The 13,257-nt window shown below is 56.2% G+C and overlaps 1 protein-coding gene across 4 annotated transcripts; it reads left to right on the plus strand.

Annotated features, from left to right (window-relative positions):
• The first annotated feature begins 145 nt into the window (after positions 1 to 145).
• SLC37A2 (solute carrier family 37 member 2) lies at positions 146 to 11,446 on the plus strand. 4 transcript variants are annotated; one of them, XM_066564464.1, is made up of 18 exons: positions 146 to 256; positions 2,539 to 2,620; positions 2,728 to 2,815; positions 3,175 to 3,253; positions 3,439 to 3,574; positions 4,676 to 4,752; positions 4,847 to 5,013; positions 5,394 to 5,431; positions 5,653 to 5,832; positions 5,959 to 6,049; positions 6,127 to 6,189; positions 6,696 to 6,781; positions 7,599 to 7,647; positions 7,940 to 8,013; positions 8,480 to 8,558; positions 8,635 to 8,732; positions 9,813 to 9,877; positions 11,205 to 11,446. In XM_066564464.1, the coding sequence occupies exons 1-18, from the start codon at positions 198 to 200 to the stop codon at positions 11,218 to 11,220; spliced, it is 1,527 nt and encodes a 508-aa protein (XP_066420561.1). In that variant the 5' UTR covers positions 146 to 197; the 3' UTR covers positions 11,221 to 11,446. The 4 variants fall into 4 exon arrangements, with proteins under 4 accessions (XP_066420561.1, XP_066420559.1, XP_066420558.1 ...); XM_066564462.1 differs by lacking the exon at positions 11,205 to 11,446 and adding an exon at positions 10,142 to 10,239; XM_066564461.1 differs by lacking the exon at positions 11,205 to 11,446 and having other exon boundaries at positions 9,813 to 10,239.
• Positions 11,447 to 13,257: the final 1,811 nt, after the last annotated feature.

A 13,257-nucleotide genomic window follows, 5' to 3' on the forward strand; every position in this document is an offset into this window, starting at 1 on the left:
GTTCCAGCCGGCTTTGGAGGCGATGTTTGTTTTAGAGGCAGCGAGGACAGCCCGGTTCACCCCTCGCGGCCGAGGAACCGGGGCCGTGCCCGGGCAGGGCCGGGGCGGGACCGGGGCCGGCGGGGCGGGAGCGGCGGCCCCGGGGGCGGTGAAAAGGAGCCGGGGGTGCCCGAGCGCCGCCGCTGCCGCCGCCCGCCATGAGGGCAGCGCTCGCCCCCGGGGTCCGCCTGCTCCGCGCCCTGCCCCGGGACAGCCGGTGAGCGGGGAGGGGGGACGGGAGCGGGGCTGGCCCGGGATATGGGGACCGGCACCGGGAGCGGGGCTGGTCCGGGATATGGGGACCGGCACCGGGAGCGGGGCTGGTCCGGGATATGGGGACCGGCACCGGGAGCGGGGCTGGCTCGGGATATGGGGACCGGCACCGGGAGCGGGACTGGCCCGGGATATGGGGACCGGCACCGGGAGCGGGACTGGCCCGGGATATGGGGACCGGCACCGGGAGCGGGGCTGGCTCGGGATATGGGGACCGGCACCGGGAGCGGGGCTGGCCCGGGATATGGGGACCGGGATCGGGGCTGGCACTGGACATAGGGACCGGGAGCAGGACTGGCTCTGGATATAGGAACCGGCACCGGGAGCGGGGCTGCCATTGGATATAGGGACCGGGAGCGGGATCGGGACTGGCCCTGGCCATAGGGACCGGGATCAGGACTTGCTCTGGATATAGGGACCGGAGTTGGGAATGGCTCTATATATAGGGACCGGGAGCGGAACTGGCCCTGGATATAGGGACTGGCACTGGGAGCGGGACTGGCTCTGGATATATGCACTTCTGGATATAGGGACCAGGATCGGGGCTGGCGCTGTTGATAGGGATCAGGACTGGTCCTGGACATAGGGACTGTCACCGGGATCGAGATGAACCGGGATAGGGACTGGCATCGGACAGGGAGGGTGTCGGCACCGGCACAGGGACGGTCTCTGGAATGGGGCTCACTCTTCCGTGGGCCAGCAATGGAACAGAGACTGGCCCTGGACATTGGAGCCGACACCAGCATGGGGACCAGACCTGGCGCAGGGATAGCCCCGGGTTAGGGAGGAGGGGGTGTCATTCCACCCGGGACTGGCAGTGGAACCGGGATAGAGCCTGGCCCTGGGCACAGGGACTGGCACTGGGATGGAGACTGGCCCAGACCAGCGTGGGGCCAGCCCTGGGACAGCACCGGACTGGAGACCACTTGTCTGGGGACTGACACGGGATGAGAGGTCATTCCCCAGGGCCCAGCATTGCCCTCAGGCACTGGACCCAGCTGGGATCAGCCCACACTGACTGCAGCCCAGGGACTCGGCCTGGGGAGGGGGAACCTCGGGATGGGCAGCAGGACCTGCCAGCCTCCAGATGTCTCAGGCCCTCACACTCAAAATTCAGTGGGATGTGGCCAAAACAGAGACTTTGCCTCCTGCCTTCTCTTTTGACAAGGTGATGGGACTGCTGCCCATTTAATTTCAAGAAATAGTTGGATTTTTTGGAAGCCCATTGCCAGACACCCCCCCTGCTTTTCCATCTGCTGGAATTTTCCCTGCCAGAACACGAAGGGTAAAAAGAAAAAAGAAAAGAAAAAACCCGACACCCGAGTGTCTGGCCCAGGGGGGCGCTGCGTGTGAACTTTATCTTCCCCTTTCCTACCGTGGCCTCTCTGCTCCTCTTGTATCAGCCCTGCAGTCACTAGCAGTGATTTTGGGCGGTTTATTCATTTTTTGGGGTGGGAAGCAGCAGTTTCTCAGCCACAGTGCAGCCTTGGAGCCGGCACCCCAGCACAGGGAGCTGCCCTGGATTTGCAGGACACCCGTCACTGCTGCAGCTCCAGGGAGAAGTGAAACTGCAAAGAGGAGCAGAATGGGCCAAAACCGCCAAAGGAAAGGTTGTTTTTTTCTAAACTTGGAGCAACCCCGTGACATGTCTGTGTGCTGCAGCTGCCCCTGACTACTTGCATCCTCTGTGCTGCCATAAAACCCTTCCTGAAGGCAGGAGATCTCCTTCAGAGATACTCATCTTGCTCCAGAGAGTGCTAGATCCTGCTTGGGATTCTCCAGGCTTTATTTGTTGGCTTTGATGGGTGCAGCATCCCCGTTTTCTGAGCCCAGACTCCCCCTTTCCCTGTGTTTAATCCAAGCAAAGGGGATGAAATGGCTTTTTGGTGGAGGAAGGGGAGCTGGTATTGCCCCCTGCTTTTTTTTCCAGCTTATCTTTGATTAGCCCTGGGAGTGATGATGAATCAGCACAGTTTCCACTTGTGACACCAGGAAGACACTTGTTCACCCTGTGTTTCGGTGGGATGTGACTGCTTGAGGAGGTGGAAACACTGCTTCATGTTCCCCACAAAACTCAGCTGATCTTTTTCGGTCACATCCTGGGCTTTTTTGGGGGGGGTCTGCTCACTTCCTGACCAGCTCAGCTGTGCTGGTTCAGGTCACCAATCCAGTAGAAGAGTCCCCAGTCCCACAGACCCTGAGCTCTCTGCTTCCTTCCTCCCCCAGCTATCGGGGACTGACTCTGGTGCTGACCTTCCTCTCCTACACCAGCTACCACCTCTCCCGAAAACCCATCAGCATCGTCAAGGTGAGCTCCAGCCTCGCCCCTGCTGTGGGACAGGGAACCTGGAGAGGGCACATGGGGAGGGGGTGCTGACAGCACTTTGATTTCATCCCCTCTCTCTCTCCCTGCAGAGCCAGCTGCACCTCAACTGCTCAGCCTTGGGCCCGAACCCCCACAATGACTCCAACAGCACCACATGGTGCAGCTGGGCCCCCTTTGGTAAGGCTGAGCCCCTCCAGGCACCCCAAAACCCACAGTTGTGGCAGCTGAGTTGGGCTGCCCCCATTCCCTAACACCAGGTCATGGCCAGGGTTTGGCAGGGAGCCAGCTGCTCATTAGGCGCCCGGAGGTAATTAAGTGATGAAGATCTATCCCATGCCCCTGGGCCAAAGGGCAGCAGCAGGTGGTGAAGTCCAGGACAGGACCAGGTCCCAGTGCTGATGGCACCTGGCCATGCCCCCAGAAGCTCCCATGGGGACCAGGCTTTCGGGAATGAGGGACAAGACCAAGCCATCAGCCACGGGGAGGGGACACAAAATGGAGGCCAGGCTGAGGTGGCCCTAATATTTGTTTTCCAGATGGGGACAACTACAAGGAACTTTTTGGGGCGCTGGATAATGCCTTCCTGGTGGCCTACGCCATCGGGATGTTTATCAGGTACCCAGGGCCTTCCCTCCCACTCACCAGTTTGCTGTGGAAGCTGGTTTCCATGGGGATGGGGTTGTGCCAACAGGGAAGCAGCCAGGGATCCGCTCAGGATTCGGGAACTGGCTCTGTGTGATGATGCCCATTGCTGGCACCACCCGTGACAGCTTCTGTTGTGCTCTCCCCTCTCTCTGCAGCGGCATTTTTGGGGAGCGCCTCCCCCTGCGCTATTACCTGTCAGGGGGGATGGTGCTGAGCGGGCTCTTCACCGCCCTCTTCGGCCTCGGCTACTTCTGGGACATCCACGTCCTCTGGTACTTCATCATCGTGCAGGTGTGTTGTGCTGGAGGATGCCTCTCGGGTTTTGGTTGTTGATTGCTGCCCTGAGATGTGCAGGATGTCTCTGTTTCGGCCCGGGCATCTGAAGAAAGAGTCAGAGCTCTTCAGTTTTCAGTCTTGAAGTTGTTTAGTAATTCTTATCTATAAAATTTTCTTTCTGCCCAGCCGAGGTCTGCTCAGCAGGGCAGCCACAGGCACTCTGACTGCCCCTGAGGTGGTGTTGTCCTTTTATACTACAAATTACATAAAATATATTTACACTTAATTCCCAATACCCATCACCTGTGTTAGACAGTGAGCTTCTATTCTAAATATAACATATTTACAATTACTTTCCAATACCCATTACCTATGTTAGACAGTGAGTTTCTACTCTAAACCAATCCCAAAGTGCCAACATCACTGCAGAAAATGGAGACCAAGAAGAAGAAGAAAGGCTAGACATGCCCAAGTTCCTCCATCTTGTCCCCATAACCCCCATACCAAAAATCCTAAAATCTACATTTTCACCCTGTGATAATTTTACAATTGTACTATTTAAACTTCTGTGACTTTCAGGTCCTCATACAAAGTTGGCAACTTGCTCCAGGCGTCAAAATCAAATCCCCAGGTGCTCTGGGCTGTGTGCCAGGGTCTCTGAGCTCCCCGGTGGGGTCCTTGGCAGCTCTGGACACCTGGAGGGATGCACTGAGTTCTGACAGATGCCCAGGCTTTACCTCCGTGGCCTCATCCCAGATTTTTCAGTGGCCTTCAGGGGCTGGGGTGGCCCAGTTTCTGAGCAGGGCAGCCCTGAGCATTTCCTCTCCCCACAAAACCTGGCTGTGCGTGGCGTGGGCGTCGAAACCGCCGGGTGTGCCTGGCTCTGATTGGCGCGGGCAGCTGGTTTGGCAACAGCAGCCACTCCCAGTTCAGCCATGGCAGCGATGCAAACGGCCCCAGGACTGCCCCAGCAGGGAAAAATCCAAACAAACCAAGTGTTTTCTTAGCAGCTTTGGATAGGGGTGGCTATTTTCAAGCCCAGTTGCCCAAAGCAGTGCAGGACTCCTTGGCTGTGCTCAGTGCTTGCTGGGTGATGCTCCCATCTCTTTCTTGCAGGTCTGCAATGGGCTGGTGCAGACCACAGGCTGGCCTGCTGTCGTGGCGTGCGTTGGAAACTGGTTTGGCAAAGGAAAGTGAGTTTTCCTCCTCTGTGTCCCATGCCAGTCCTGGTCCCTGTTGACCCTGGCAGCCACCCCAGGGCCACTGACCCGGCTGTGTCCCCACCAGGAGAGGTTTGATCATGGGCATCTGGAACTCGCACACCTCCGTCGGCAACATCTTAGGGTCGCTCATCGCCGGTGCCTGGGTTTCCTCTGCCTGGGGCCTGTCCTTTGTTGTGCCTGGCATCATCATCGCCGTCGTGGGCGTCATCTGCTTCTTCTTCCTCGTGGAGTGTGAGTGTTGTCATCTGGGGCACAACAGACAACCAGTACAATAGATACAATTTTCCACCTTGCCCATCTCTAAGCATTTTTGGCAATCCCAAATACTTATTTCTAACCTGTGGCTGGCAGGGATGTGGATCTGACCACCATGGGGATGTTCAGCATCACTGGGGTTGTCCAGGCAAGCTCATCCCCCATACCAGTCACTCCTCTGGGCCTGTCTTTCTAGGAAATATCAGGGGAGTCTTTTGGGTTTTTACTGGGGAAGAGGGAACCCGGAGATGCAGCCTAGACCTGGGGGTTCCCAGCCCCTGTGAGATGCTGGAGGGACAGCAGGAGGAGTGGGGTTGCTCCAGGCTCTCCTCACAGGGTGTTCTTTCTCCCTGCAGATCCTGAGGATGTTGACTGCAATCCACCTCTGCATCACGTGAGTGGTGCCGATTCCCAAGGGGCCTGTCCTGGGCTGGGTGACACAACTGGGTCAGCAGGTTGGAACAGCAGGAATTAGAGCAATGTTCAGTTGTCACAGGGGATGGCTGTTGCTCTTCCACTGGGAGCATCCTCTGGGTCATGCCCCAGCAGCAGAGCCAATGTTTCAGCCTCCTCCAGCCATGACAGCCACATCTGCTGCTTTTGGCTTGATTTTAGATGGCTGCTGATGAGAATCCTGGAGGAGTGACCATCAGTGAGAAGGATCCTGAAGCAGTCATCTCCAACGAGGGCCCGCTCAGCCTCTCGGGCCAGAGCAGTGTGGATCACTCCAAGAGCCCCAAGGAGCCAGCTGAGGAGCCTGAAGCCATCAGCTTCTTTGGGGCACTTCGGATACCTGTGAGTGCTGGGATGGAGGAAAGAGCAAAGCCAGAGCAGCTCAGGGCAACCACAGGGCAGAAAATGGGAAAACCCCACTATCCAGAGGAGGTTGGGCTTCTCTGATGTCCCCTCCTCTCCTCCCAGGGCGTGGTGGAGTTCTCCCTGTGCCTGCTCTTTGCCAAGCTGGTGAGCTACACCTTCCTGTACTGGCTGCCCCTCTACATTGTCAACGTTGGTGAGTTTTGGGGACAGTGAGGTGAGAGTGAGCCTTGCAAGGGGAGCATCTCCTCACCCCTCTCCTCTCTCCCACAGCTCATTTTGGTGCCAAGGAAGCCGGGGACCTGTCCACCCTCTTTGATGTCGGGGGTATTTTAGGTTCGTCAACACACTGGGGTGGAGGGGGTGGATCAGGGATGATTTAGGGACAATCCTGGCCTTGACCAGCCTTGGCTGATCCTCCCCACAGGCAACACCATCTCTTTCCCCCAGCAGTTTTATTCAGTGTTCACAGCACTCAGCAGGCAGCAAATGCCCCTCCATTTTATTTTGGCATCCATTTGTTTTGCCAACCATCACAGCCTCTTTCCATCATTGCCATCACAGCCTCTTTCCTCAGGTCTTGCTTGCTCAGGCAATCCTTTTCCTACAGTTTGCAAGCATGGAAGAGACCATAGTGGGAGGAAGTGCTGAGAAACCATCTGCAGGGAGGAAGTGGAAGGGATAAATCAAAGCTCTTCACTCTGATATTATTATGTTTAACCTTGGGGGCATACTGGTCAGAAGATGGGGGATGAAAGAGCATCACATTGATTTTGGGCTGAGTCAGGGCAAATCTCTGCCTTTGGGGTGGTGTGAGTGACACCTGGGACTCTTCCTTGTAGGGGGGATCTTCGCTGGTCTCATCTCTGACTACACTGGCGGCAGAGCCACCACGTGCTGCGTGATGCTGGTGGTGGCTGCTCCCATGGTGAGCTGTCACACGGGCTCCAAACCCATCACGAGGCTTTCCTCTGCTCCGGCTCCTTTGAGTCACAGCTGCCTTCCCCTTCCCAAGCTCTGGGATGAGCTGGTCACGCGTCTGGCTGGGATGAGAGCTGGGATTGATTCACGTGCCCAGATGTTCCTGGGAAGGATGTCCAGCTCTAGGGGCTGGGGAGGGATTGCAGAGACCTTGACAACTAAAAATACCCTGTAGGTTTTTCCATCCTGCCATAACTCTGCCCAAAGCCTCAGAGGTCCCACCGAGCCCGTCCAGCTTTTGTCTCTTTGATTTTCATCCCAAAAGCTCCCGTGCCAGGGGCCTCACGCTCCACTGGAACTTGGCCTGGACGTCCTTCCCAGGCACCTGCACAGAGCTCATCTGGCTTTGCTTCCACAACATGGCTAATTAGCTGCAATCCAGTCCTGGCTGGCTCTGGGGTGGGAGCCTCTCCTGCTGAAGGGGCTGGCACGTGCTGGGAAGCAGAGGGGCTACGTCACACCCACGGCCCCGGGAGCACCGTTGGGGCAAATTATGTCTGGCTGCAGCTGTGGGACGTGGCAGAGCCTCCCTGGCCATAAATCGTGGCAGCACCTCTGTTGGCCAGCTGCCAGGTATTTCATCATGCCAGTGGGATGCAGAGGTCAGGGGTGCAGTCAGCCCCCCATCCCAGCTGGTGCTTGGCACGAGCAGTAATTCAGGTCCCCACATTCTCCATCCCATTCCCAGGGTACTGCTGCAAGGAAAACGCTTGGTAAAACAGCTGGAGTAGCCATAACTGGTTCACCTTGTGTCTCTTTTCCAGCTGTTCCTGTATAACCATGTGGGTCAGAATGGCATTGGTGTATCCGTAGGTAAGGAGCTCCATGGTGCAGCTTGGTGCTGTCGCTGAAGTGGTGATGGAAGACACTGAGGATTCACCTGCCTTTATTCCTCCTCTTGAGCCAGGCCCCCAGGCTGAATCTGGGGGAGGGTGGTGTTGGATGGGTGTTCACTGCCTGCTGGGTGAGGTCCTCATGGGCAAATGGAGGTGCACAGGAGATGGATGTGTGGGACAGCAGTCCACACATGGGGTGGGGATGATGGATCCAATGTCCTGCTGCTCCTTGCCCCTAAAGATTTAATCTCTTCCTGGGTACCCTGCAGCGATGCTGATCATCTGTGGAGCTCTGGTCAATGGGCCCTACGCGCTCATCACGACAGCGGTGTCGGCAGATTTGGTAAGAGGTGAACCTCAGACCCTGCCACGCTGCCCCTGCGCACCCAGAGGCTGTTCTCTCTTTCCCAGAGGGATTTTGCTGGATTTTTGCACTTTGCCTTTGTTTTCCAATGCCTCCAAAGCCCAGTGGAGAAGGGCAGAGCTGTCACTGGTGCTGCACTCTGCACCCTCCCTTAACACAAGGGTTTTTCCTGTTGCTTTTTCACCTTGGCCACATGACTGTGTTTCAGCTTTGCTGTGTCTCCCTCTGAGCACAAGCAGAGTGGAAATATTTGGTGGCAGATCCCCTGGGAAGTTCTACCTGCTGCTGGGTTTGGCTGCAGGCAGCATTTGAGTTTGGTCTTCCCATTCGTGGCTGGGTCTGACACATGGAAATTGCTGCCTGGGACATCAGCCTCACTGGGAAATGCCAGCCAGCACCCCAAAGCTGCTTTTGCTCCTTATGTTTTATCTCTCCATCCTTACAGGGCACCCACGAATCTCTCAAAGGAAATGCCAAAGCCCTTTCGACCGTCACGGCCATCATTGACGGCACGGGATCTGTCGGTGTGTCCTGGGGGGTCTGGGGGTCCTGTCCCCTCTCAGGTGGGGACAGGGCTCACGTGGCTCCTGTGCCCCACAGGTGCTGCCCTGGGGCCGCTGCTGGCAGGGCTGATCTCTCCCACGGGCTGGAATAACGTGTTTTACATGCTGATAGCAGCTGATGTCCTGGCTTGTCTGGTAGGTGTCTCCTTGCAGGACTCCTTTCTCTGCCCTGGGTGTCACAGCTCCCTTTTAGCTGCCTGCTCACTGGTGGAGGGCACAGATGGTTCTCAGAAGGCATCCAGGCACAGGGCAAACTGCAAAGGCCTGTATTGGCTCTTGGTTTTCTCAGCTTTTACAGAGATGGGGTAACTGAGAGGTGTTTTAAACAGATAGTTGAGTTATTGCTTCCTCACACCAGGTACCACTTGGTTAGTTTTCTCAACTTTTACAGAGATGGGGTAACTGAGAAATGTTTTAAAATATTTTATTCTGTTATCAGTCTCAATAAATAGTGAGACACAAAAACCTCAACACCATTCCATCAGAAATGAACCTATTTCCCAGTTACAATACCTTATAAATGTTTTTCAACCTATACACGCTATTACTTTTAACACTAATATTTTTCCCCACATAGTCCTACTACAATACGTCTTTCACAATTCTAATTCTCTAAAATATTTAATCCTTCTACAAAATCATGTTTTGAAACTTATTAAAACTTATTTCTTGTTCAATCTCTCTCTCAACAATGTCATCTCTGTTCCGTAACCTTCCTAAGTCAACACACTTTATCTCAGTATTTACATACAAATTTACAAGACTGTGTAAAATTTCTATCAAGCTTTGAGAACTCTTTACAAATCTATTCCCCACAGACTCCAAACCTCTGCTCTCACTTGGCTTTTCCCAGCAACCTCCTCCTCACACAGGTTTAGTTCATATGACCTTTGCTGGGAAGACCTGTAGAATTGACCTGCTGGTGATGGGAATACTCCTGCCAAGGCTGGAGGCTGCAGTGCCCCCATCCAGCTGTGGGATTGATCTGCTGGTGATGGGAATACTCCTGCCAAGGCTGGAGGCTGCAGTGCCCCCATCCAGCTGTGGGATTGATCTGCTGGTGATGGGAATACTCCTGCCAAGGCTGGAGGCTGCAGTGCCCCCATCCAGCTGTGGGATTGATCTGCTGGTGATGGGAATACTCCTGCCAAGGCTGGAGGCTGCAGTGCCCCAGCCTTGCAGCCATCCTCCACCCTTCCTTCCTTCCTCTTGCAGCTCCTTGCTCGTGTGGTGGTGAAGGAGGCCCGTGGCTGGTGTGGCCCCATGGCGAGGCAGAGAGGGTACGTAGCTGCCCCCCCGGCGCGGCCCCTGGTGCCAGGATGCCCAGGCAGGCTGTCAGTGCTGCTGCAGAAGGATGTTTGTTACCCCTTGCTGTCGCTGCTGCATCTCCGCGCGGGCATCGCGAGGCCGCCCGCCCCGTGTCCCGCTCCTGGGGCCACTGAGACATTTCCACCTCAAGCCAAGGCAGCACCTGGGGGATTTTAGCCACCTGCACCTCAGAAAACACTTGGGGTGCTGAACACAGTGTCCTTGTGTCTTTGTAGCTCTAGTGTGCAGCTAACAGAGTCAGTGATGGATGGGAAGTAGCTCGGTGTAAGTATCTTCACTTGAGCCTGAGGATTAAATGCAAACACAAGCCTGATCCATTCTGATTCTGAGTTTCACTTTGCAGGCTCAGCCTAGAAATAGCCACTGCTCCAATCATTTAGAGCCGAGATCAAGATTTGAGAATCAAAAGATCAAATTGCAATGGCCAGGGAAGAGTGTGGGAGGGTGGGGGAGTGGGAGAGAGGGGGAAGAGCAAGATGTGGCTGGGCAGTCCATCCTCTCTGGCTGATTTAGCAGATACTGGCCCAGATGCCCAATCGATTGGCATTGATTAATGCACTTGAAACAACTAAATTTGTAGGCTTTGCCCACCTGTGCAACTGAGCTTGATTACACAGGGCTGGCTAATCAGACCTGTAGGCCAATCACTGCAGCGAGTGTATAAATAATCCCCAAATCAGCACTGCCCTGGCTCTGATTGCTGCCACCACCCCCATGTGACACCTAAAGGAAGGGGCCACAGCCAGTCCTGGCAGCGGGGCTGCCACACCCCGACCCCTGCGAACATTTGGTCCCTTATGTCTTGTGTTTGCAGGTGACACACCAATAGTCTGGGCCTCGTGCTGCGGTAAGTGCAGCCCAAACCTCCTTCCCCGCCTGCCGGTGGAGGGCTGCCAGGCTCTGCTCTCTTCTGCCGGGGCTGGTGAGGGTGACAGCTGCCCTAGGGGTTGACAGCATCCGTGTCTGCACCAAACACCGCCTGGTTTCTGCTGGGGGAAGCAGCTGGCTCAGTTTGTGGCAATACTGCAACATCTTGAAGGCTTTGGGGAGTGTCTCTTGCAGAGAAGAGGCACAAACGCTGTAGGATTTTTGGGGACATTTCAGCTTTGGCCGGAGACAAAACAGTGGCTGGATCTCCTCCTGGCGCCTGCTTCTCCTCCTGGTGCTGCGGACGGGGCTGGGCTTTCCCGGCAGAGCTGTTCTCCCTCTCCATCTCCACAGCGTCCACATCCACCCCGGCCCCCGTCCCTGCCCTGAGCCCTCGCTTCTCTCCCGCAGGTTTAAGGAGTTCTGACGCGCCCCCTGCGAGCCCGGAGCGAGGACAGAGCTGGGGCACCGGGAGGGAGCCGGGCACGGCCCCAGCCCGGCCTGGGCACGGCCCCGCGGGTTTGGCACTGCCAACGTGGGTTTGATCCCAGCGGAGGAAGGGGCGAGGAGTGGTCAAAGGGCCCTGGCCAAACGCTTTTCTGGGTCAATTCTGCACCATCGGCCGTTTTATTAATAAAAACGTGTAAAATCTGTGTGGCCACTCCGTGCCATGTCCTGAGAGGCTCGGCCAAGGCTGTGAATACCTGGGGGCAATGATCACACCCCTCTCCTTGCTTTTCTCTTGTTTGTGAGCCTGACCCATCCAGACCCTGCTTGGTATACCAATACCCTACTTGGTATTCCAGGGTCTGGATCAGGAAGATGGTGCCAAATCACTTCAGGCACTGCCTCACCAACAAAGCACTGCTTCTTCTATGCAGGGAACATCCCTAGGCTGAGCTCAAATTAAGCTAGGCTTACTCCTTGACTCATCCCACTGCAAAAAAAGACTAAACCCAACGTTTTTTCTGATTATTAATATTCCAAAATCATACCACTTAGCTCCAAAAGAAGAACATGCATCAGCCCCCACGCCACGCTGAACTGTTCCCGCTCTGGCTGCTCTCGGTGCGGTGCGGGCCGCTGATCACCCTCGTCAGGCGCTCCCTAATGAGGAGCGGCCCCAGGAGGCGGCGGTGCCGCTGGTGCCAGCCCTGCCGGCTCCCCGGGCAGCCTCGGGGCTCAGAAGCCCCCGCGGTGTGAGTGACTGGAGCCAGGGCCAGCTGTGCAGCCAGCTGTGCGCTCCGGGGAGGGGTGGGGGCGACTTTGATGTGCGCGGAGCCGGGGCGCTGGGAAGCCACGGGGTGTGATTGCATCCCTTGGGATGTTTGCAGTGCCCTGGGATGTGATTGCATCCCCTGGGGTGTTTGCAGTGCCTTAGAATGTGATTCCATCCCCTGGGATGTGTTTGCAGTGCCCTGGGATCTTCCCAGTGCCCTGGGATGTGCTTGCATCCCCTGGGATGTGTTTGCAGTGCCCTTGGATGTGATTCCATCCCCTGGGATATGACTGCATACCCTGGTATGTTCTTGCATCCCCTGGGATCTTTGCAGTCCCCTGGGATTTGTTTGCAGTCCCCTGGGATGTGATTGCATCCTCTAGGATGTGTTTGCCTCCCCTGGGATGTGATTCCATCCCCTGGGATGTGTTTGCAGTTCCCGGGGTGTGAGTCCATCCCCTGGCATGTGCTTGCATCCCTTGGGATCTTTGCAGTCCCCTGGGATATGTTTGCATCCCCTGGGGTGTGATTCCATCCCCTGGGATGTGATTCCATCTCCTGGGGTGTGTTTGCAGTTCCTGGGGTGTGATTCCATCCCCTGGGGTGTGATTCCATTCCCTGGGGTATGATTGCATCCCCTGGGGTGTGATTCCATCCTCTCACCACCTGGGGATCGCCCTGGCTCCGGGGCTCTGCCCAGCAGTGCCGGGGGCTCTGTGTGTGCCTGGGATAAATTGCAGCTCTAATTGACTTCACCTCCTTGGATCTTGACCCGAGGAGAAAACATCTGGGCCTGATGTGATTTTATTAAGTGCTGATTTCATCAGCAAAGGGAAAAAAAAGGGTGGGAGGAAAAAAAGGAGGAAACTTGCAGCCAGTTGGCGCAGCTCCCTGTAAACCTGTGGGGGTGATGGAGGATGGAGTGGCACAAGGGTATGGAGTGGCACAGGGGGATGGAGTGGCACAGGAGGATGGAGTGGCACAGAGGGATGGAGTGGCACAGGAGGATGGAGTGGCACAGGGGGCACAGAGGGATGGAGTGGCACAGGGGGATGGAGTTGCACAGGAGGATGGAGTGGCACAGGAGGATGGAGTGGCACAGAGGGCACAGAGGGATGGAGTGGCACAGAGGGATGGAGTGGCACAGGAGGATGGAGTGGCACAGGGGGCACAGGAGGATGGAGTGGCACAGGGGGATGGAGTGGCACAGGGGTCAGGCAGCCTGGAGAGTGGCAGCTGCAGGTT

The sequence above is a fragment of the Molothrus aeneus genome, chromosome 22, assembly GCF_037042795.1.
Source record: "Molothrus aeneus isolate 106 chromosome 22, BPBGC_Maene_1.0, whole genome shotgun sequence".
Lineage (NCBI taxonomy): Eukaryota > Metazoa > Chordata > Aves > Passeriformes > Icteridae > Molothrus > Molothrus aeneus.

Excerpts from the sequence above, each read along its gene's own strand:
- SLC37A2 (XM_066564461.1), top strand. The coding sequence starts at position 198 with ATGAGGGCAGCGCTCGCCCCCGGGGTCCGCCTGCTCCGCGCCCTGCCC. Across the intron at positions 2,621-2,727 it reads AACCCATCAGCATCGTCAAG|AGCCAGCTGCACCTCAACTG; the intron begins GTGAGCTCCAGC and ends CTCTCCCTGCAG. Across the intron at positions 8,014-8,479 it reads CAGCGGTGTCGGCAGATTTG|GGCACCCACGAATCTCTCAA; the intron begins GTAAGAGGTGAA and ends CCATCCTTACAG.